At 43.4% G+C, this 23,831-nt stretch overlaps 1 protein-coding gene and 1 non-coding gene across 2 annotated transcripts; one reads left to right on the top strand and one right to left on the bottom strand.

Annotated features, from left to right (window-relative positions):
- Positions 1–171: 171 nt before the first annotated feature.
- LOC148824492 (uncharacterized) lies at positions 172–18,417 on the bottom strand. Its single transcript, XM_088926154.1, has 2 exons — positions 17,838–18,417; positions 172–2,417 (listed from the first exon to the last, which is right to left on the bottom strand). The coding sequence occupies exons 1-2, from the start codon at positions 18,415–18,417 to the stop codon at positions 172–174; spliced, it is 2,826 nt and encodes a 941-aa protein (XP_088782280.1).
- A 5,134-nt stretch (positions 18,418–23,551) lies between these two features.
- Positions 23,552–23,623, top strand: trnaa-cgc (transfer RNA alanine (anticodon CGC)). Its single transcript has one exon. It is a non-coding gene; the product is annotated as a tRNA-Ala (tRNA).
- Positions 23,624–23,831: the final 208 nt, after the last annotated feature.

Below are 23,831 nucleotides of genomic sequence, written 5' to 3'. Positions count from 1 at the left end.
TCTCAGCTTTGGGAGTTGTTCCTTATCAGAACACTCTATCAGCTAGAAAAACACCTTAAATGTGAACCAAATGGAATGGCCTCTCTGTATCAAGCACCACTTGAGATGAGGGAGAGAGAGACTGGCAAGGGAGCAGCAAACTTAATTCCTGTATTTTAATAAACCTTGCCGCTACAATGGTCTCTCTCCTGTGTGAATGCGCTGGTGGGTTTTTAAGTCACTTGACCGACTAAAACTCTTCCCACACTGACTGCAGCTGAATGGTCTCTCTCCTGTGTGAATGCGGTGATGCCTTTTTAAGTGAATTGACCGACTAAAACTCTTCCCACACTGACTGCAGCTGAACGGTCTCTCTCCTGTGTGAATGTGCTGGTGGGTTTTTAAGTGACCTGACTGACTAAAACTCTTCCCACACTGACTGCAGCTGAATGGTCTCTCTCCTGTGTGAATGCGGTGATGCCTTTTTAAGTGACTTGACTTACTAAAACTCTTCCCACACTGACTGCAGCTGAAAGGTCTCTCTCCTGTGTGAATGTGCTGGTGGATTTTTAAGTGACTTGACTTACTAAAACTCTTCCCACACTGACTGCAGCTGAAAGGTCTCTCTCCTGTGCGAATGCGCTGGTGTAATTGTAAGTGGCTTTTCACACTAAAACTCTTCCCACACTGACTGCAGCTGAATGGTCTCTCTCCTGTGTGAATGCGCTGGTGAGTTACTAAGGCACTTGACTTACTAAAACTCTTCCCACACTGACTGCAGCTGAACGGTCTCTCTCCTGTGTGAATGCGCTGGTGTGATTGTAAGTGGCTTTTCTGACTAAAACTCTTCCCACACTGACTGCAGCTGAATGGTCTCTCTCCTGTGTGAATGTGCTGGTGGGCTATTAAGTTACTTGACCGACTAAAACTCTTCCCACACTGACTGCAGCTGAATGGTCTCTCTCCTGTGTGAATGTGCTGGTGGGTTTTTAAGTGACTTGACTGACTAAAGCTCGTCCCACACTGACTGCAGCTGAACAGTCTCTCTCCTGTGTGAATGCGCTGGTGGGTTTTTAAGTCACCTGACCGACTAAAACTCTTCCCACACTGACTGCAGCTGAAAGGTCTCTCTCCTGTGTGAATGTGCAGGTGGTTTTTTAAGTCACCTGACCGACTAAAACTCTTCCCACACTGACTGCAGCTGAATGGTCTCTCTCCTGTGTGAATGCGCTGGTGGGTTACTAAGGCACTTAACCGACTAAAACTCTTCCCACACTGACTGCAGCTGAAAGGTCTCTCTCCTGTGTGAATGTGCTGGTGGGTTTTTAAGTCACCTGACTGACTAAAACTCTTCCCACACTGACTGCAGCTGAATGGTCTCTCTCCTGTGTGAATGCGCTGATGCCTTTTTAAGTGACTTGACTGACTAAAACTCTTCCCACACTGACTGCAGCTGAAAGGTCTCTCTCCTGTGTGAAGGTGCTGGTAGGGTTTTGAAATGCTAGACTGACAGAAACGCTGCTCCTCCCTGTGCCATAATATCAGTTTGTCCACTCCATCTGAGCAAGCCCTTGAGTGATTCTTCCTCATCCTCTGATCGTGCTGGGGTCTCTTATTCTGCAAATGCTCCATGGAATGGTCATGCTCTGTGTGCTGAAAGTGAGATTTGTTTTCTTCATTATGTCCCTCAATGTGCTGCTCAGCAGTGTGAATCATCTGGGGCTCCTTCTCCAGCTCTCTGAGACTTAAACCATCCAGTTCATTCAGTTGTTCCTCTCTTTGCCCAAGAACAGACATACTCCCCAGTTCATTAAAACTTTCAACGATTTTCTCAGTAACCACATTATTAAACCTGTGTGTTAAGTCATCAGATGCTAAGGGATTACATGATTGTTTGAGACTGTGCAATGACGGTCTCTCCACTTGAACAGAACAAGGCCTAATTATCAAGCCCTGTAGGAGCTGCTGTTGCTCCTCCCTGTACTGACTCTCCTCTTGGTGCTGTATCTCAACACTGTTCTCTTCACCAGGTACATCAGTCTGCTGCTCTGCACAGTCAATCAACTGGGGCTCCATGTCCTGCTCTGTAAGATTAAAGACATCCAGTTCTTCACTGTGCTCTTGTACAGAGACACAGCCCAGTTCATTACAACCTTGTGTAATATTGTTCGAGTTCAGATTATTCATCTTCTCTGTAAAATCATCACATACTAAGAGCCCAGGTGTCTCACTCTCAGGGTCTGTCTTCATCGTGGGCACAGAGTCCAGATCCTTGACACTCTGTCTGCTCTCTGTGTGCTGCTCCCTGAGTTTCTCTTTCTCTTGTGCGGCAGTGAGCACTGTCTCCTGCATCAGACTGGAGCCCCACTCCTCCTCACTGTGCTGCTGTTCAAGAGGAGCCCTTTCCCCAGCGTCAGAGAGAGCACTGGCCTCTGAGCCTGTAAACACAGGACAAGAAAACAAGACCTTTATAATAATAATAAAAAACTATTTTATATAGCACCTTTAAAGGTGGCTTCTCAAAGCGTTTTATAGAATGCCAACAACAAAAAATACACAAAATTAGCACGATGAGAATACACAGTTAGAGGAGACAGTAGATGGTGGTACTAAGTACAGTAGGAGCAGAGGGGTAAAGAACAGTTAAATAAAGGCTCTTCTGAAGAAGAAGGTTTTGAGTCTGGATTTGAAGGAGTTTAGAGAAGGTGACTCTCCGATATCCTTAGGGAGAGAGTTCCAGAGCTTGGGGGGATAACAGGTGAAGGCCATGTCACCCATACAATGTAGACGGGCTTGGGGGACAGTAAGGAGAGCAGAATTAGAAGAGCAAAGGTTGTGAGGTGGGGAGTAGGGTGATAAGTCAGACAGGTACCGAGCCATGGAGAGCCTTATAGGTGCGCAGGAGGATTGTTAAGTCAATATGAAACTTGACAGGAAGCCAGTGCAAGGACTCCAGGATAGGAGTAATGTGAACACTTGCACTAGACCTGGTCAGGATTCTGGCTGCCGAATTGTGGACATACTGGAGTTTGTTCAATGGGGATTTAGAAACCCCAGAGAGTAGAGCGTTACAGTAGTCGATTCAAGATTAGACAACACTTTTCAGCCACAGTTAGTGATAACATAGGGCGTAGTAGAGGAATATTTCTGAAGTGAATGAAAGATGTTTTGACAACATTCTGCGCATGTGGGTCGAACGTCAAATATCATCCCCAAGTTTTTCAGTTTAGACTGAAGCTCAAGTACAAGACCATCTACAGATAGGGTTTCTTACGGGTTTTATAAAGTTGATGGGTGGTGCCAATAAGCATGGTTTCAGTCTTGTCACAGTTAACATGAAGGACATTTTGAGTCATCCAAGTTCTTATGTCAGAGATGCAATTAGAATAGAGACAGCCACATCAGCATAAGGTTTGGTATGGATGTATATATGAGTAACATTAGCATAGTAATGATAGCTGAGGCTATGTGATCTTAAAAGCTTCAAGCTAAAGCTGTAAGCTTTAAGCTACACAAACACACGTCTAGTATACTCGCAATCAATTTGGGTTGTTTAAGCATAGAGCAATAAGAGGGTTTAAGGGGGTTTCTAATATTATGTGATTTTAGATATATAAGCTTTGTCAGAAACCTAACTACCATGTAAAAAATAAGACTACAGAAATAATAATAATACATTACATTTACATTAACACTGCACTGAGAAAGAGAGGGGTTCATGCAGACACACTGACTGCACACTACAGTACATTTACACTACACTGAGAGTGAGGGATTTATACTGACAAGGACAAACTGGAAATTACAGCATATTAAGACTGCACTGAGAGAGGGGGGTAAATACAGACAGACTGACTGGAAACTACAGTGCATTAACAATGCAATGAAAGAGAGGGGTTCATACAGACACACTGACTGGACACTCCAGTAGATTAACACTGCACTGAAAGAGAGAGGGGTTCATACAGACACACCAACTGGACACTCCAGTACATTAACACTGCACAGAGAGAGAGAGAGAGAGAGAGAGGGGTTCATACAGACACACTGACTGGACACTACAGTACATTAACACTACACTGAGAGGGGGGTTAATTAGCTTTGTAAAGTTGCCCCCCTACAGACAGCACAAACAATGAAACTTACCTCATTCGTTAGTGCTATGTTTGTGTCGGTTTGTGCTGTTAAAAATAGCGTTTTTGCTGCTTTCATTCCCGAGATATAGCGCCTTGTTTTTCTGGTGATCACGTGACCATGCACGGTGACTTGGACCTCCAGTAACCCCGTCTGCCGAGTTCAAGCGCTCTGTTACCAGCGCGAGAGTAACAGTTCTGCAACTTTGTTCCTCTGTTTGCCCAGGTAGGGGGCAGCGGTGGATTTTGCATTTAATATCATTATCTTCTATGTGTTTGTGTGAACAGGAAAATTAAATTTGTCTCCAATATCATACCCGAATCAGAGGAGTTGTGGGTGTAGACTTAAAAAGCGAACATTAGCAAAACTGTATATTCTTACAAAGAGGCTTTAACAAACAAGTCTTAATACCTCATAGCATTGTCCTTTTTTAAAAATCATAAGAAGTAATCAGTTTCGCATTGTCTCCTTCTTAAATAAACAGGCATCAAGGGACGTATGAAGATTCAACCTGTCTGTCGAACCACGTATTTAAAAAGACTTGAATTTGCAACTTTCTGAACCACTGTTGCTCTTTTTTATGCAAAGCCAAAGTGAAAAGGAACCAGGACTTCAGGACTTATGGAGTTTTTAATGAAAGTTCGGGAGGAATGAAAGCAGCCGAGCTCATTCGACACAGCTGCCGCAGTTCTCACTAATCCTGACGTAAGCAACCGGTCTCCATATATATCAAACTTCACCCTCTCCTCTTCCTCGTTCGTTTTCTGCATGGTTCGTTTTCGCCTAGCTTGAATCCGTGCTCCCTTCTCATGGATCTGCAAATTCGCTGCTCCGATGAAGACCTTTTCTGCAGCACAGAAGACTCTCCTACCCCTCTCGTCCAGTCCTCCCCCCCCGCTCCCCTCACCTCCGTCTCATCGCCTCCTTCACCCGCCGTGCCACATCAGCGCCGCTCATCTCCCAGCCAGTCCTCACAAGATTCAACCCCTCGCCGAAGACTGCGTTCTGCCGTCGTAGTCCCTCTCTCACCACAAACCCAGCCTTCCCGTCCCTCCACGGCAAAGTCTCCAAATAACCCCCGCTTCTCTCGAGGACGTCCCAGCCGCCGCGCTTCACGCACATCGGCTCCCCCTTCTCCTGGATCATCTCTCGTGATTTCCAACTGGACCGTAGCAAGCCTCCAGAGGATACTTCGAAAACATGGAGTCCGTTTCAAAAGAAACGCTTCCAAAAAAGATCTGTTTTCCCTGTATTTACCCGCAGTCTACACAAAGGAAACATCAGCCACACAGCTTCCCCCGGCGCCCTCCGATGACATCACCCGCGCCGCTGCCACTCATCCCAACGTGAGGACCCCGAGGCTGTTCGCGCCTCTGCCCGTCACGTCTTCTGTCTTGTCCTGATATATCCGTGTCTGTGTCTCTTCCCCAACCAATCCATTCCTCTGCCGAACAACCGCACCTAGCCTCTTCCACCCAGCCTCTTTCTCTAAACTCCTTGCTGCCGGGTCTAAGGCCCCAGGCTCACGCCCCTCCCCAAACCCCTTCTCTGCTTAATCTAATTTCTGCACTCTCTTCTGTCTCTACCTCCGGCGTCCAACACGGCTCAAGCTCCGCCAGCTTGGTGCCTTCGGCCCCGGTTTCTTTTCTTTCGGCCCCTGCTGCGATCTCCACGGCCCAAAGGCCATCCAGTAAACGACCCCCAGCTCAGCCAGCAGGCGGCTCTTACCCTCCCCCACCCCCTGGCGTCCAAGACCACTCGGCAGCCTCCTCAGTCCTTCACGCAGCCTTTGTCCCTGCTTCAATTCCTCCTCAACAGCCTCCGGCTTCCATATCCCAAGTCAATGAGCTTCAGGCCCCAGATCTGTCTAACCCCTCCTATCACAATCTGCTCTCCTCTCTCCCCCCCCCCCCATCCTCTCCCATCCCCGGTGTCCAACACGGCATCAGTCATCCCATGCTTTCGGCCCTGGATTCCAATCTCCCCTTTACTAAGGACTTTTCTCTCCGAACAGCCGTTCCTCTCCCAGCTCCTCCTAACGCACTAAAGTTTCGTCCTCCTCCCATTTCCTTTTCACTCCGGCAGCAAATTCTACGAGGTGCGGACGTCAATCTAGCTCACCTTCTCTCTTCCTCCACTTACAACTCCGATTCCAGAACAGTCGACTGCGGCTCAATTTCCGTTACTCTCAAATCTTCTGACCCTCACTCTGCTTCAGTCCTTCGAATTTCCGACTTCTGCTTGGCTTTCAGCATCTTTCGCGACATCATGTGCTCCGCCTTCCCTGAACGTCGTCAGGAACTCGACGATTACATGCACATCATCCTCGATCTATCTGTCCATTTCGAGGGCTCCCTGTTCTACGACTACCACAAGCAGTTCTCGGCCAAGGCCGCTGCCCGCCTACTCCAATGGAACCAGCGCACCTACTGGGGAGCCCTCGACATTGAGCTTTACTGCCGCACTTTCGCCGGCATCAGAGCTCTTTCCTGTGACTTCTGTTCCTCTTGGACACATCCATCAAATCTTTGTCCAAATACAGTCCACAAGCCCAACCCCGACTCTGCCCCTTCTCCCCCTCAGCATCAATTCTCCCGCCAGGTCTTCTTCAAACCTTCCCGGTCCAGAGACGTTCGCGGTCGCCCCATCGTGATGATCAGAGGTCAACAAATTTGCAACAACTTCAATTCCTCGACATGCACCTCTTCCCTTTGTCGCTTCCTCCACATTTGCAGCTTCTGCGGCGAAGCTCACGCTCGCTCCGCCTGCCCCCGCCGGCCTTTCCATGCTCGCTCCACCTTCAGCGTTCCCAAATGACTACTGGCTTTTTTGTCTACCCCAATCGATATCCCCGCTCTTGCTTCCGAACTGCTCCGTCACCCCGAACCCTCTTCCACCCACATCTTACTCGACGGCCTTTCCTTCGGATTCTCACCAGGCCTGTGCACACTTCCTTCTTCCCCCGTCTTTTGCAAAAATTTGCAATCTGCCACCGCCGATCCCGAGTCCGTTGATTCCTTGTTAGCATCTGAAGTCGAGAATGGTTTCATGATCGGCCCTCTCGACTCTCCCCCATTCCCCGTATACCACATCAATCCCATCGGTATAGCGGTCCGTAAGTATTCCGGTAAAAAACGCCTCATAATTGACTTGTCAGCCCCCCATAACTCCCGCGTGCCAAGTCTCAATAGTCTTATTCCCAGTTCAGACTTCTCCCTCCACTACGCCACAATCGACCATGCCATTTCTCTCATCAAAATCGCAGGTCCGGGCGCCTGGCTCGCTAAGGCCGACATCTCCAGTGCCTTTAAAGTTATGCCTCTCGATCCAGACTTCTGGCACCTCTTTGGAGTTCATTGGCGGAACAAGTTCTTCTTCGCAGTCCGCCTGACTTTCGGATGCAGGAGTAGCCCAAAAATTTTCGATACCTTAGCCGAAGCTCTCTGCTGGATCCTCTTAAATAACTATAGGCTTCCTTTTCTCGTCCACCTTCTCGACGATTTCCTTACCATAGATTTTTCCTCACGCCCCACCCGCAAGAGCCTCTTCCACACTTACTTCCGTTTTCGGGAAACTAGGGGTACCTCTCGCCACAGACAAAACAACCGGTCCCTCTCATATAACCCAATTCCTCGGGATCACCCTCAATTCCATCAATTTCTCTGCCTCCCTGCCTCGTGACAAGATCGACAGGATCCAGACGTATATCTCTACCTATTCTTCTGCCAAATCTTGCACAAAGAGGGAACTTCTCTCTCTGCTCGGCCACCTCAATTACGCCATGCGTATCATTCCCCAAGGACGGTCATTCATCTCCTACCTTCTCGACCTCGCCTCTTCCGTGTCCTCTTCTTATCACCACGTAAGCCTTTCAGCCGACTGCAAATCCGAGCTCAGGCTCTGGCAGCTTTTCTTGGCCAACTGGAATGGCATATCTTTCTTCTACGATGACCTCCTCTCCAATGCCGAGGATATCCAGCTTTTCACAGACGCAGCCCCCTCAGTTGGTTTCGGAGGCTATTACAAAGGCCAGTGGTTTGCGGCCCCTTGGCCTCCTGAACTCTCTTCGATCCCTCTCGCCGACCAGTCATCGGCCATGTTTGAAATATTTCCAATTGTCGTTGCAGCTTCTCTTTGGGGCCACAATTGGAAACAAAAATCCGTCCTTATCCATTCGGACAACTATGCAGTAGTCCATATAATCAACAAAGGAAGGTCTTCATCCCGACCTATCATGAAATTTCTCCGCCGCCTTAAATGGATTTCTCTCACACATCAATTCGTTCTCGTAGCTGCTCACATTCCAGGTCACCTTAATGAGATAGCTGACTCTCTCTCTCGCTTTCAATTTCAGAAATTCAGGAACTTGGCACCAGATGCAAGACCGAACCCATGCACAGTACCTCCCTATTCGGAACTCACGTTCCTCTGAATCATCCTTTCCATCACTACGTCCAGCTGGCCCAGCAAACTATCCTCTTAGGGATTTCCCCTCGAACTCTCAACTCTTACTGGACTGCCTGGAAGGGCTTCCAATCCTTCCACCTCTCCACGAACATAAAATTCCCTTTTTTCGATATTCTCACTGTATCATCCTTCGTTTGCGATTGTAGAAACTCACTCAAGGTACGAGCGTCCACCACCAAAGTATACCTGTGCGGCATCCACTTCTTCCATAAACTCCTTTTCGGCACGACCTGTCCCTCCCTTATCCACCCTCAAATTAGTCTCCTGCTTAAAGGCTTTCAGCGGCTCGAAAAACCACTTCCGAACCAAAGTGCACCACTTACTTCGGATATCTTCGAATCCTGCATCTACATTCTCAGGTCGGGTTACCACTCACCCTGGGTCGACCGCACTCTCGAATCTTTATTCTTGTTAGCCTTCTTCGGCTTCCTAAGATGCTCTGAAATTACCGCCACTTCCACATCCTTCGATCCCTCTTCTCAACCCTGCTTATCCGACATCTCCATCCTATCTTCCGATACACTGACCTTCTATCTCAAGAAAAGCAAAACCGACCAACTCGGGTCCGGCACTCTCATCTATTATTTCAAACTCTGTTCATACGTAAGCCCATACGAGCCTCTATCCTATTACGCACATCTTCGCACCGCTGCCGGAGCTTTGCCTACTGACCCTCTGTTCGTAAACGAGAAGGGCCGTATCGTGACCCGCAACTGGTTCCTCTCTCACCTCTACGACATCCTTCTAACCGCTGGATACCCCCCTGAACAATTCTCTGGGCACTCCTTCAGAGCAGGGGCCGCGTCCTCTGCTGCTCGCCAAGGCATACCCGAGTATCTCATCAAGCAACTCGGCCGCTGGTCCTCCGAGGCTTATCATGCATACATCAAAACTAACCCCAGTACCCTCAAGCAGGCACTTTCTCTCCTCAGCTGAATTAGTTTAATAATCACTTGGTTTTGTTTTTGTTTTTTGTTTCTGCACTGGTGACTGGGGGTCCCGCTTGGTTCTTTTGGGGGTCCTATCCTCCCCGTCCAACGGCCGGGAGGTCGGCCCTCAGCCAAGCGGGTTACGCCAAATCTCCACGTCTCAATAAATGATTCTAATTTCTCCCAAGCTTTCGGCTGCCGTCATTCCTCGTGAAATGGAGTTTTTAATGAAAGTTCGGGAGGAATGAAAGCAGCCGAGCTCATTCGACACAGCTGCCGCAGTTCTCACTAATCCTGACGTAAGCAACCGGTCTCCATATATATCAAACTTCACCCTCTCCTCTTCCTCGTTCGTTTTCTGCATCCCTCCTCCACCCCCTCTCCACCTTTGCAGCTACCCCATTGGTCGCATGGGGGTCCTATCCTCCCCGACCAACGGCCGGGAGGTTGGCCCTCAGCCAAGCGGGTTACGCCAAATCTCCACGTCTCAATAAATGATTCTAATTTCTCCCGAGCTTTCGGCTGCCATCATTCCTCGTGAATTATTTTAAAGGGGCACTATGTACAAAGTTTACACAAGTTCATAACACATCCAAGAAACAAGAGTCTTACCATCTCACACATGAACACCGTGGCAATATTGGAAAATATTTTTATTTTCACAGAACAGAAGTGAACATATATCTAGGTTCTCTGAAAAACTGGCATTATCCACGTGTTTGTATTTACAGGGGTCTTATGCGCAAACATGAAACGATTAGCTCACAGTTCTTTTATCTGTGTTTCTGGTCAGTCCTTGGTGTAGAATACAGCATGAGGGCACACCTTGAGCTCTGAAGACACAAATATGACTACAAGGACATTTACAGGTACCAACACAGGTACTTAAATTACTGGATGTGATGAAAACAATGAATGCAATTTGTTTTCCGACTCTGTCCGGTCAGGTGGGGGTGGATGTTTTACATTTTAATATAGCGCCTTCTTTTTCTGGCCGCGACATCACTCTGTGCCGTCGGCACCATACAAAACCGCAAGTTCACGACCACCAGATCTTTCAATTGTGATCAGCTGACCCCAGCCTTTGCAGATGATGTTTGATTTATTATCTGCATCTCTGGTGAAGACCTCTTCTTCCAAATCGTAAGTTACTTTACAAACTAGAAATTCTATACTGTAATTATGATGCTACGTTGACGTTACCATGAATTTATTTTAAAGTAAAGATATTTGAGAAACTTGTTTTATATCGCGGGGAATACCACAAAAATTAGTAAGCTTTATTTGTCGTTATCATGATATTTCTACACATGCAAGTGAAAGTTGAAATGACTTTTCACACTTCTGAATTTAAATTATAATGTTTTATGTGAAAGCTGAAATGATTAAGTGGTGAATGCAATGCTTTAAAAACATATTATAAACAAAAGAAGTGGTGATGGGCCTTGGTATTGCAGTTAAAGTGAGTAGGTGGGTCTAAAAAATATTAATTTATCAATTTCTATCTACATATACAGAAACTTTTTGATGTGCACAATGTAAAAAACTTAGTTATATTTTCATTTACACAGTGGAGGGAAGTCCCCATTACCTGTAGGGCACTTTCACTGGGGTTTCCAGAGAAGCACTATATAACTGAAAGGATATTATTAATCACGTGAAAATTTGGAAGAAGAACAGTTGAAGCCAGGTTTGGTGAAATTCATTTTTTGTTACATTTTTGAGTGTTAATCAGACTTCTCTATACTTTGCATTAAACATTTCCCATAATACCCGGGCCATGGGTCTAGCTAGGGATTCAGCCATCACATGAACACTAAGATTAAAGGGTGACATCATGGAGCTAACAAAAGAGAAGTGTAAAGCTCGCCACGATTTGTTGTTTGAGACTTCAGTTCTAAGCAATATACAGTGTTTTGCATTCATCCTTATTTCTTTCTGGGGATTTAAACTACTCATCAATTGCTTGATTTTTTTTAAACCTTGAGCGGTCCTATTCCACGTACTGCACTACATATTTGTGATTTTTGATTGTTAATTCTTAATTGTGTATGAAAGTAGATATCAGACCTACTGCATGCAATAGGTTATTAAGGAGCTGTTGCCTTTCCATTGTTCCATTACCTGTAGAGGGGGAGAGGGGTTTATAATGTACATTGAAGTACCTGCCTCTTTGAAGTTCTGAGCATCTTTGGGAATGTTTGCGTGGTTTACATTGATTGTATCATGTCCCAGAAGCAGCAGGCACGAAACTGGTGATTCCACTATTGTAGTAAATGTAGTAGAGTTAACCATTTGACAATGGATTAAGGTCTGCCTTCACAGAGCATAGAACAGGATAAAATGAGTTTTGTGAGCTTTATTAAGTTATACCCTCACACAACAGAGTATATTAAGGAAGTACAGAGTTGGTATAAAATTGCATCATTTGGTGTGTTACACTGTTACCACACTTAAGAGACCAAGGAAATGTACTGGATTAAAGCTCTGCATTGTTCATTGTTATTCTGACATTGTTAAACATTTTACACATTGTTTGGTTACGAAAGTCGATGTGAGGACAGGATTTGTTTTTTTGTATTTTAAACAATGTATGTTGTTGCACCATAGTACTCATTCTACATATTTGCCCTTCATTCCAGGATTCATCACCTACAGGCACTGTTAGGAGGGTAGGAACTTAACAGTACTAACATTCAGGCTGTGCTGCCAGACATAACCTGACAAAAGAATATACCCAAGTGCTGCAGGACTGCAAAGGTAACAAAGAATAAATGTATACATGCGTAACAGATAAAATCACACTTAAAACCTCACACTTAGAACAAAAAAATAGCAGAAGGATACAATGCTTTTCCTTCTGATGAAGTTCTAGAAAAAATAGGTGTAGCTGGGGACCAAGAGCCAAGTTGTACCCTTGATGCATGCCCGACAGCATTGAAAAGCTGGGTAACAGAAATCTGTGAAGAATGCAGGTTCCTTGCTGTGGACAGTGGTGATAGAGATAACCTGCATTTCCTACCGGAGATTGTTCCTCATCTCACGAGGCTTGCTTGCTATCTCCCACTCTGGATAGGCTTAATGGTTCCACTTTTCAAAAGTGTGAACATTACTGCAAGTTCAGCCAATGAGGAGGCGGATTTCAAAAACCTAATACAATCAGTGCTGAAGCATGACACTCTGCCAATGCGAGATGACAGGTTCCTTATGAAGCACCTAGCACACATAGGAGGTATGAGAATATCAATGGGTGCTCATAGTGTTTCCCAGAGGGCCGTTGTCAGTGCTACCACCTGTGAGGCAGAGACATCCAGCACTACCTAAAAAACGGAAACCATCTTTTTATCTTGTGCCTTGTTCTGAGTGGTTACAACATAGATTGTTCGGTTACTGTGAAAAAGGCTGTCGTGGCTCTGATGAGGAATGGAAGCAGCAGAGACCTGCCCCCAGTAAAGGTGAGTGGAGTGTACTGAACACTAGTGCCTTTGATGTCAGTGCCTATGCAGTGCCTATTGCGATAGCAGGTCTTATAGAAGCTATGTTAATCAGGCTGTAGATAGCATCTACAACTGGTGAAACATTTGGCACAGAAAGGTGTGCACAAAGATGTTTATGTTGTAAGAGCTAAAATTTTGAGGGACATCTTTGGTGCAATTAAAACAGAGTCAGAGCTACAATAAGTGAGAGCTGAATGTAATATTTCAGAAATCATAGCAAAAGTGTTGTTAACACTTGTTCAAATTACAGATGTGCAGAACACTCTGATAGAAATGCAAGTTTGTGACCCAGCTTTATCAGAACACATCTTGTGTAATGGTACTGTAGAGCACAGCTTGTCAACTGGGCAACATCCTGTCATTGACTGTGACGTGGGAGACTGGCTGAGTCGTGAAGAAAACACTGTCCAGTCTCAAAATATCTTTGAGAGTCAACTTTCAGATTTTCCACATAACCTGGAATTAAATGGGACCTTCAAATTAAGAGGCGTTACTGCGTTCTGCCCACCTGTCCTGGGTCATTACATTGCATATTGCAAAAGACACGACTTCACCTGGGAGAAATCTGGCGATCTAACAAAGGCAGTCATATCTGTGTCTTCAGAGCTCAGGGTGTGCCCTCATGCTGTTTTCTACACCAAGCACTGACCAGAAATACAGATAAAAGGACTGAGCTAATCGTTTCATGTTTGTGCATAAGACCCCTGTTAATACAAACACGTGGATAATGCCAGTTTTTCAGAGAACCTAGATATATGTTCACTTCTGTGAAAATAAAAAATATTTTCCAATATTGCCGCGGTGTTCATGTGTGAGATGGTAGACTCTTGTTTCTCGGATGTGTGATAAACTTGTGTAAACTTTGTACATAGTGCCCCTATAAAAAAAAAAAGTCCTGAAGTCCTGGTTCCTTTTCACTTTGGCTTTGCATAAAAAAGAGCAACAGTGGTTCAGAAAGTTGCAAATTCAAGTCTTTTTAAATACATGGCTCAACAGACAGGTTGAATCTTCACACATCCCTTGATGCCTGTTTATTTAAGAAGGAGACAATGTAAAACTGATTACTTCTTATGATTTTTTAAAAAGGTCACCGCTACGAGGTATTAAGACTTGTTTGTTAAAGCCTCTTTGTAAGAATATACAATTTTGCTAATGTTCACTCTTTAAGGCTACACTTGAAACTCTTCTGATTCGGGTATTGGAGACAAATTTAATTTTCCTGTTCACGCAAACGCATAGAAGATAATGATATTAAATGCAAAATCCACCGCGGCCCCCCCGTATCTGGGCAAACAGAGGAACAGAGTTGCAGAATTGTTACTCTCGCACTGGTAACAGAGCGCTTGAACTCGGTTGACGGGGTTACTCGAGGTCAAAGTCACTGTGCATGGTCACGTGATCAATGGAAAAACAAGGTGCTATATCTCGGGAACGAAAGCAGCACAAACGCTACTTTCAACGGCACAAACCGGCACAATCCCAGCACTAACGATTGAGACCGGTCCGGTTCTCCTAAGACGTTGTAGGGGGGCTTAGTGACATCACAACCTCCCATGAAAAAGGCACTATATCTCGTGAAAGAAAGCAGCTGGGAAGTTACTTTCAACGGCACAAACACAGCACTAACGATTGAGACTGGTCCGGTTCCCCTACGACATTGAAGGGGGCTGAGTGACGTCACGACCCCGAAAAAACAAGGCGTTATATCTTGGGAACGAAAGCAGCACAGAAGCTACGTTCAACGGCACAAACATAGCACTAACGAATCACATGGGTTTAATTGTTTGTGCTGTCTGTAGGAAGGGCAACTTCACGGAACTTACTACTTGAATGCAGAATCTCTTTCTGCTTGTTTAAGTGTTTAGAGAAAATTCCCACGACACTACTCAAAAACTTTGCCCCTCTACTGAGCATATACTATATTTTCCGGATATAGGAAACAGAGCAAATAAAATAATCACCATTTAATTACATGCAATACCAGATGCAATCTCTTACCATCTTAAGAGCAAGAGTTCACATGAAAGAACATCAAAACCTGATAGTTTCCACAAAAAGTGTCTCTTGTGGGACAAATATTCAGGAAGCCACTACAAATAATCATCTGGTACCAATTTTTCTATGTATATCACCATTCTCTCTTGTGCGTTAAGACTTTCAGTGATCCAGAACCCTGATTTACAATGGAAAATGGTTTTATGTATATATTATGTACCAAGATCTCTCAGTAACAAAAACAAAACCACAATAATATTATAAGAAGGAGACATGTTCTCCTGGTTCTGTGGCTGAACCACATATATACACAACAAAGAATATGCAAAAACTTTGTTTTAATCTGAAATTTTATATACAAAGATTTTAAAGTCACTACGTACAATAGATATTTATCATTAACATCTTAAAATCATTCACTGATGATAACTTCTCAGTAATATGTATATTATATTGACATTTATATTGGTTATATATACATATCACAGCCTGTTAAATATTCACTTTAAATTCATGAGCTCTTAAGCCCATAGTGGTAGTGAGGATGAATCAGATGTTAAATCGAGGAAGTGAGACACTAGATTGAGCCCCACCCCCCAGACAGACTGAGAAAGGGTTCATTGTCACACAGATGAACACATTTGCAAGACAATGCGAGGCTCCGAACCGCAGCAGCCACAAATCCTGCTCCTGTGTCAATGTTAAAGGGTTTATAAGACATTCAACACACATTTATTGATTCATGGTGTAACTTGTCCTCCCTATTCACTAACATTATAAGACCACGTCCCAATTTCCAAACTGTACCCTAAGCCCTTCCTCCAGGTCCACACCTCCATGACGCAGCGTAAGAAGTGTGGACTTCAGTGCATGTGGACAGAATTTCTTAAATATGTTTTTGTTTTCCTTTCTCCATTCGCAGGCTAATGAAATTGAATCTCATCGTGTCTGTCCCCGAACCAAAAGGGAGTGACACGTTGTGTTCATTCGTCTTTAGCAGACTGAACTCCAAATGGGCGAAGTAAACAAAGGAAAACGTGGTGATACCGCCGTTTTTGCATAACTAAATACATTTCAACTCGACTATCCCGGTACACAAATCACAGACTGGGGAAAATAACTCATTCATTCGCTTTCTTTCAACACAAACTAGGCAGGACCTCAAAGCTTTGTACTACTGAAAACGTCTACTATTAAATATTCCATCTACAAAATATACTGCAGGTAAACCAATATTATATTTATCAAAATGGAGTGACGAAATCAAATCTGTACATCAAAACCTAGAACACAAACAGGATGAATCTGAAAGTAACACATACTCTACAGATGTAAATAATATATACAGCATGAATACTTAAAGTAGTTCAGGTGGGGAGCTGCGTAAGCATGCGTAGGCTGCAAAGGAACAAGTAGAGGTTTATTCCTGTGCTGAAAAGAGAAAAAAAGAAACATTTCGGCTGTGGAGCCTTCTTCGGGCGTCAAAACCTTCTTCAACAGCTGAAATGTTGTATCTTCTCTTTCCGGCAGGGAATAAACCTTTACTTGCTCCTGAACCGAAGGTAGTCCAATTTATGTAATTTTGTTTTACATAAAATATGCAAGTTTTAAAACCGTAAAAAATAATATTTTACTTTCCAATTGTGGGGGAAAAGCAAGCGCTGTCTTGACATTAGTGGTTCTATAATAATTAAGCCTGCTTTACTACACCAGCTACATTAGTTCATCATTGGGTATTCCTCAGACTAGAAGACGGCAAAACAGAGCACAAAGCAATAACTCATCGCAGCAATTAACAGGGTCTAGGAGGAGAAGCTGATCGAACAAAGTTGTAATCATTTTCTTAAGACTCTTTTGTGCTTAGCAGAAGATTGAAAAAGGCAGCAGAGGACAGTCGGGGATGTAATTTCACGAAAACATTTGTTCTGTCTAAATTGCCAGTATTTAACACACTGACTGGACACTCCAGTACATTAACACTGCACTGAGAGAGAGGGGGGTTAATACAGACACAGTGACTGGACACTCCAGTACATGAACACTGCACTGAGAGAGAGGGGTTCATACAGACACACTGACTGGACACTCCAGTACATGAACACTGCACTGAGAGAGAGGGGTTCATACACACACACTGACTGGACACTCCAGTACATGAACACTGCACTGAGAGAGAGGGGTTCATACACACACACTGACTGGACACTCCAGTACATGAACACTGCACTGAGAGAGAGGGGTGTTCATACAGACACACTGGACACTCCAGTACATTAACACTACACTGAGAGAGAGAGGGTTTAATACAGACACACTGACTGGACACTCCAGTACATTAACACTGCACTGAGAGAGAGGGGTTCATACACACACACTTACTGGACACTTCAGTACATGAACACTGCACTGAGAGAGAGAGGGGTTCATACAGACACACTGGCTGACTGGACACTGCTTTAATGTACAATAAGGTACATTAACACTGCACAGAAGAGATAGTTACCGCCACGTCGATAAATAATCTGCCCACAAACATATTTCCAAGACTCCAAAGTCTCCTAAATTGGTTTTCACATAAAGAAAATGTATCAGTTGATGACAAATTCAATAATACTTAGAAAAAAAACGAGTTTCTGGCCACATTCAAAGAACAGCAATAACCTTAATGAGAATATAACTAGACCACAACTAGTTTAGTTCGCAGAAAAGAATCCCTCGGCAACGTCACAAACCTTTCCTACTTCGCTCTGCATCTCTCCACTACAGATTCAACAGTGAGTAAGTTAAAAACACCATTTTTAAACACAGACATTACTACATAAGTCACTGCACTTACCCGACAGCTCCGTTTCTTCATTTGTTTCTGCAGTGATTTCACAGGGAGGCATGAGTCCAACATGATCCGTCTGTCCCTGATCTCCTCCTGCTCCCGACTCCTTCTCCCACAGCTGCAGTCGCACTTTAAAGGTCTCGTTTTCCTTCATTCGCGTTATTTCTGTCCCGAAACTGTCCTCCACACACTGTGTGATATTAATCACGGCCCGACTCACCAGGATCTGGGAGACGCTGCGGAGTTTGTCTCGAAACTCGTTCTCAGAGTCAGACATCCTGTTTCGGAAAACTTCTGAAACTTCATACACGAACGATTTGAGCAAAACCTCCACGAAACAGTGAAGCTCGTTTTCCTGCTTCATTTGCGCGATTTCGACCCCGAAACCGTTGTCGACAGACGTGATTTTAATCAAGACCCGTCTCGCCAGAACCTGAGAGATCCGGCGGAGTTTTTCTTCAATCGACTTCTCGGAATCATCTGTCCGGTTTCGGAAAACTTCCGAAACTTCATGCACGATCGATTTAAGCACAGTCTCCACGAAAGAGTGCGCCTCAGTTTTCAGATTAAGCAACAGATTCTCCATTTTTTTCAGAGTCGATCTGGAAGACACAGACAAGTCCTGCAGCTGCAGCGGCTGTAAACACGTGGGCTTGAACACAGAAAGCGAAATGTGGTCAAAGAGAGGACTTCCGGGTTATCAGATGAACTTCCTTAGTGACCGTTGCTATAAACCACAAAAATATTATTCGAATAATAAAAATCTGAAAAAAAAATAGTCCAGAATAGATGTTTGCGTTATATTATAGTGTAACGTATACGGTCGACATTTTTTATCTTTATTAAATGTGTAAATAATTTACAAATACAACTAGAGGAGCAGAAACAGATACAAGAGAAAAAAAACACGAACAGAAAAAAAAATTAACTGGCATAGGTAACGAAGTAAATTATATTTTTTACATATATCAAATGTTTTCCTTGCTTAAGCATTTTTTTCATTTTTATAGAATTTAAATAATATTTCAACTCCATCTGAAAAGTACTAAAAAGGGGAGTATTATTGGACCATTTTGATTTATGAATGTGAAATTTACTCAGAATGACTAATAAATTTGCTATAAATAAATTATTTTTAAAAAAAGTTATCTTACACAGTACAATATCAAAGTCCTTAAACCTAAAAAAAACACCTTTAAATGCCTACAAACAAAACTCTGCAAGTCCGTCCAAAACAACTTCACAAACACACACCTTACAAGTAAATGTACCAAAGATTCCTTTTCAACCCGACAAAAAACACACAAATCATCCTGCTCATGCTTAAATTTAGACAGTACTTATTTAACTGGATAAAACCTATGAACAATTTTAAATTATATCTTTTTAGCTTTATTTGTAATACAATATCCATCAGGAGTTATCCAAACTAACTTCCAATTTATATTTTCAAATGGTGCACTCCGAAAAGATTAACTTGACACGCACACCTTTCCTGTATAAAATAAAAATCATCTCTCATTTTTTTTTACAAAACAAATTGCTTTTCTTTTTACAACATTTCGAATACCGTTAATTTAATAGAAACATCTACCTTAATTTCTTATTTATTCCGCACGTCTGCAGTCACTGTTTACATGTCTGCATTGTTTACTTGTACGTTGTCTACTGTTTGTACAGTATATTGTCTTGATGCACTGTCTGTACTTTGTGTAAAGTATCTATATCTATGTTCTCGCAGTCTCCTTCCTCACCGCTCCTGCTCGCTCGACACTCAGTCTCTATGCCTGGGCTTGTTGAATCTCTGTCCAAGTCTTTTGGATCTTAATGACTATATGAACAAAAAATAATTTCAGGTTTACAAATTTGACAATATTTCACCTATAAGGCTCTGCATGGCTTGGCACCTCAGTACCTGTCTGAACTATTATCGCCCTACTCCCCACCTCGCAACCTTCTCTCTTCTAATTCTGCTCTCCTAACTGTTCCCCAAGCCCATCTACATTCTGTGGGTGACAGGGCCTTCTCCTGTTATGCCCCAAGCCCTGGAACTCTCTCCCCAAGGATATCACAGAGTCACCTTCTCTAAACTACTTCAAATCCAGACTCAAAACCCTCTTCTTTAGAAAAGCCTTTACTGAACTGGTTCCATTCTTCACCCCTCTGCTTTTCTTAGTACCACCATCCACGGTCTCCTCCATATATTGTAATTGTGTTTTATCTTGTGTATTTTTATTTATTGTTGTTGTCATTCTGTAAAGAGCTTTGAGAAGCCACCTTTTAAGGTGCTATCCCCATGTACCCCATGTATTAAGAAGACCCCCCTATTCCAGTATATTACCTGTAGTGTTATATTCAAAAAATCATAAAAAAATAAAGAACACTTTCACAACCCAAAGCAAAGTTGTATGAGGTGAGGGGGGCTGTCTGCTGTGTAAAACACTTGGTTGTAGCATTGTGAATGTTGTGCTTCAAATGTTATTGAGTCATGAAGAGGACCTCCCTATCCCAGTGTATTGCGTGTCTAATAGGTGCCATATTGAAAAAATCATAACAAAAACTGAAAGAGGTTTCACAACCCAAAGCAAGGCTGGGTAAGGTCAGAGGACCTGCTTAGTGTGTAAAACACTTACTTGCAGCATTGTGGGTGCTGTGGTTTAAATGCTATTGGCTTGTGAACAGCATCCCCCTATCCTAGTGCACAGTGCCACATTCAATAAAACCATGAGAAAAAGAGATTCACAACCCAAAGCTCTGCCAGTCTTCTGTGTAAACAATCATGGACATCATGATTTGAACATCATGGGTGCTGTTTTTAAAAAGCTGTTGAGTAAAGAATAGGAATTTTCCTGCAGAATGAAAACAGGAAATAAAGAAAGGGTTTCAGAAATAAAACAAAGGTTTATTCCCATGCTGACAGTCTGGGTAATTGGAAACTGCTGTTCTGCTTCCTATGGTCATATATGGGTTTTTTGCATGAAACTCTATTGAGCAGTATTTCTGCGTTGTGAACGTATGTATGTACAGTGCCTTGCGAAAGTATTCGGCCCCCTTGAACTTTTCAACCTTTTGCCACATTTCAGGCTTCAAACATAAAGATATAAATTTTTTATTTTATGTGAAGAATCACCAACAAGTGGGACACAATTGTGAAGTGGAACGAAATCTATTGGATTTTTGAAACTTTTTTAACTAATAAAAAAATGAAAAGTGGGGCGTGCAAAATTATTCGGCCCCCTTGCGTTAATACTTTGTAGAGCCACCTTTTGCTGCGATTACAGCTGCAAGTCGCTTGGGGTATGTCTCTATCAGTTTTGCACATCGAGAGACTGAAATTCTTGCCCATTCTTCCTTGCAAAACAGCTCGAGCTCAGTGAGGTTGGATGGAGAGCGTTTGTGAACAGCAGGTTTCAGCTCTTTCCACAGATTCTCGATTGGATTCAGGTCTGGACTTTGACTTGGCCATTCAAACACCTGGATACGTTTATTTGTGAACCATTCCTTTGTAGATTTTGCTGTATGTTTGGGATCATTGTCTTGTTGGAAGATAAATCTCCGTCCCAGTTTCAGGTCTTTTGCAGACTCCAACAGGTTTTCATCCAGAATGGTCCTGTATTTGGCTGCATCCATCTTCCCCTCAATTTTAACCATCTTCCCTGTCCCTGCTGAAGAAAAGCAGGCCCAAACCATGATGCTGCCACCACCATGTTTGACAGTGGGGATGGTGTGTTGAGGGTGATGAGCTGTGTTGCTTTTACGCCAAACATATCGTTTTGCATTGTGGCCAAAAAGTTCGATTTTGGTTTCATCTGACCAGAGCACCTTCTTCCACATGTTTGGGGTGTCTCCCAGGTGGCTTGTGGCAAACGTTAGACGAGACTTTTTATGGATATCTTTGAGAAATGGCTTTCTTCTTGCCACTCTTCCATAAAGGCCAGATTTGTGCAGTGTAAGACTGATTGTTGTCCTATGGACAGACTCTCCCACCTCAGCTGTAGTTCTCTGCAGTTCATCCAGAGTGATCATGGGCCTCTTGGCTGCATCTCTGATCAGTCTTCTCCTTGTCTGAGCTGAAAGTTTAGAGGGACGGCCAGGTCTTGGTAGATTTGCAGTGGTCTGATACTCCTTCCATTTCAAGATGATCGCTTGCACAGTGCTCCTTGGGATGTTTGAAGCTTGGGAAATCTTTTTGTATCCAAATCCGGCTTTAAACTTCTCCACAACAGTATTACGGACCTGCCTGGTGTGTTCCTTGGTCTTCATGATGCTCTCTGCGCTTTCAACAGAACCTTGAGACTATCACAGAGCAGGTGCATTTATACAGAGACTTGATTACACACAGGTGGATTCTATTTATCACCATCAGTCATTTAGGACAACATTGGATCATTCAGAGATCCTCGCTGAACTTCTGGAGTGAGTTTGCTGCACTGAAAGTAAAGGGGCCGAATAATTTTGCACGCCCCACTTTTCATTTTTTTATTAGTTAAAAAAGTTTCAAAAATCCAATAGATTTCGTTCCACTTCACAATTGTGTCCCACTTGTTGGTGATTCTTCACATAAAATAAAAAATTTATATCTTTATGTTTGAAGCCTGAAATGTGGCAAAAGGTTGAAAAGTTCAAGGGGGCCGAATACTTTCGCAAGGCACTGTATACAGCGGTCCCCCAGTGTTCCAGATGGTGCGTAATTGTGCATCAATCAAAACCCCGACTATCAGAAAAGGATAATTAGCTCACTGATATGTTTATGGAGGGGTTGTGAAAATTTTCAAAGTCGTGGTCTTTAAAATGCATTTGGTTTGAAGGCATTCTGTGTTATATGATATGTGATATGGACACAAGAATATTCGTGCGTGGAATAAAAAGACAAACTGAAGGCTGTGAGAACATTCACAATGTACTTTATACACAGAGCAATTGTATATACAAAGCAATTGTTTCATAAAAACGCTATAGGTGTGCCAAAATCGTTTTTGAACTTCAAGCTTACTTTACCCCGGTCAAAGTGATGAAGACACAGACATTCAATGAAAACGAATTTGATTCACTCAAGGCTCCGCTGTTTTGTTGTGATGTCATTTTAATTAATGTTAGCTGTGATTAGGTGTCGTTTTTGTCTCTTTTAACTTAAGAGTTAAAGAGTTTAAGAGTCTGCTCCTTTCTTCCTGGTATAGAAATAACATGTTCCATGTTTACAACCACCACTATAAATTATTTGTTCAGCTCTAACTCCTGTCTGCGTTGACAAGGCATCTCAAAATGACATATTAAATAAGAACACGATCCTTCCGGTTACCATTCCTGTGGTTGGAGCGTTGTTTCGCCCTTTTTCGTTCTTCTACAATATTTACAGACAGGGCTTTATCACTGGAGTTGTACAGAAGAAGTGTGCATCGGTCCATGAAAATCATCAGTACTGCTGTTGTTCTATGCGTAGTTTAACCGAGAGCACTTAAAAGATGCAAAAAGCTTTCAAAGAAAACAGAATTGAAAGACAGTAGAGTAAGGAGGTAAAAAAGCACTCCCCCGTCGAGGAATTAACCACCGTCGCCCGTGTGACTGGATATAAAAATAACTGATTCGTTTTTGCCCAGTCTCTGGAAGCTTCAATGCGATTATTTTTCCTTCCTTATTTCTTCATTCCCATGAATTTACTCTGTAGTAGAGGAAACACGAAAGTGGGAAATTGCAGGCATTCTCCATTAGCACACACCACTGGGGATGTAGCTCAGTGGTAGAGTGCATGCTTCGCATGTATGAGGTCCTGGGTTCAATCCCTGGCATCTCCACGTGCTTTATATTATTGTGCTCACATTGCAATCTTCTGTTGAGTGAGAACTCTTTGTTGGTGTTCATAGAGAGCCAGGTTTACACAATTAAGTTCAGTCACACACGAAGTGCTACAGTGTTGCTCTGCTGTTTTAGATGTACCTCCAAAGCATTTAGTTCTGTTAACTACAACAAATTATTTGAACTAATTTAACGTCATATTCAGGA

Source organism: Atractosteus spatula, chromosome 10, assembly GCF_055471065.1.
Source record: "Atractosteus spatula isolate fAtrSpa1 chromosome 10, fAtrSpa1.hap1, whole genome shotgun sequence".
Taxonomy (NCBI): Eukaryota; Metazoa; Chordata; class Actinopteri; order Semionotiformes; family Lepisosteidae; genus Atractosteus; species Atractosteus spatula.
The sequence above is the reverse complement of the archived record's forward strand: the minus strand, read 5'-3'. Positions and strand labels throughout refer to the sequence as shown.

Excerpts from the sequence above, each read along its gene's own strand:
- LOC148824492 (XM_088926154.1), bottom strand. The coding sequence starts at position 18,417 with ATGGAGAATCTGTTGCTTAATCTGAAAACTGAGGCGCACTCTTTCGTG. Across the intron at positions 2,418-17,837 it reads TGAAGAAACGGAGCTGTCGG|GCTCAGAGGCCAGTGCTCTC; the intron begins GTAAGTGCAGTG and ends CTGTGTTTACAG.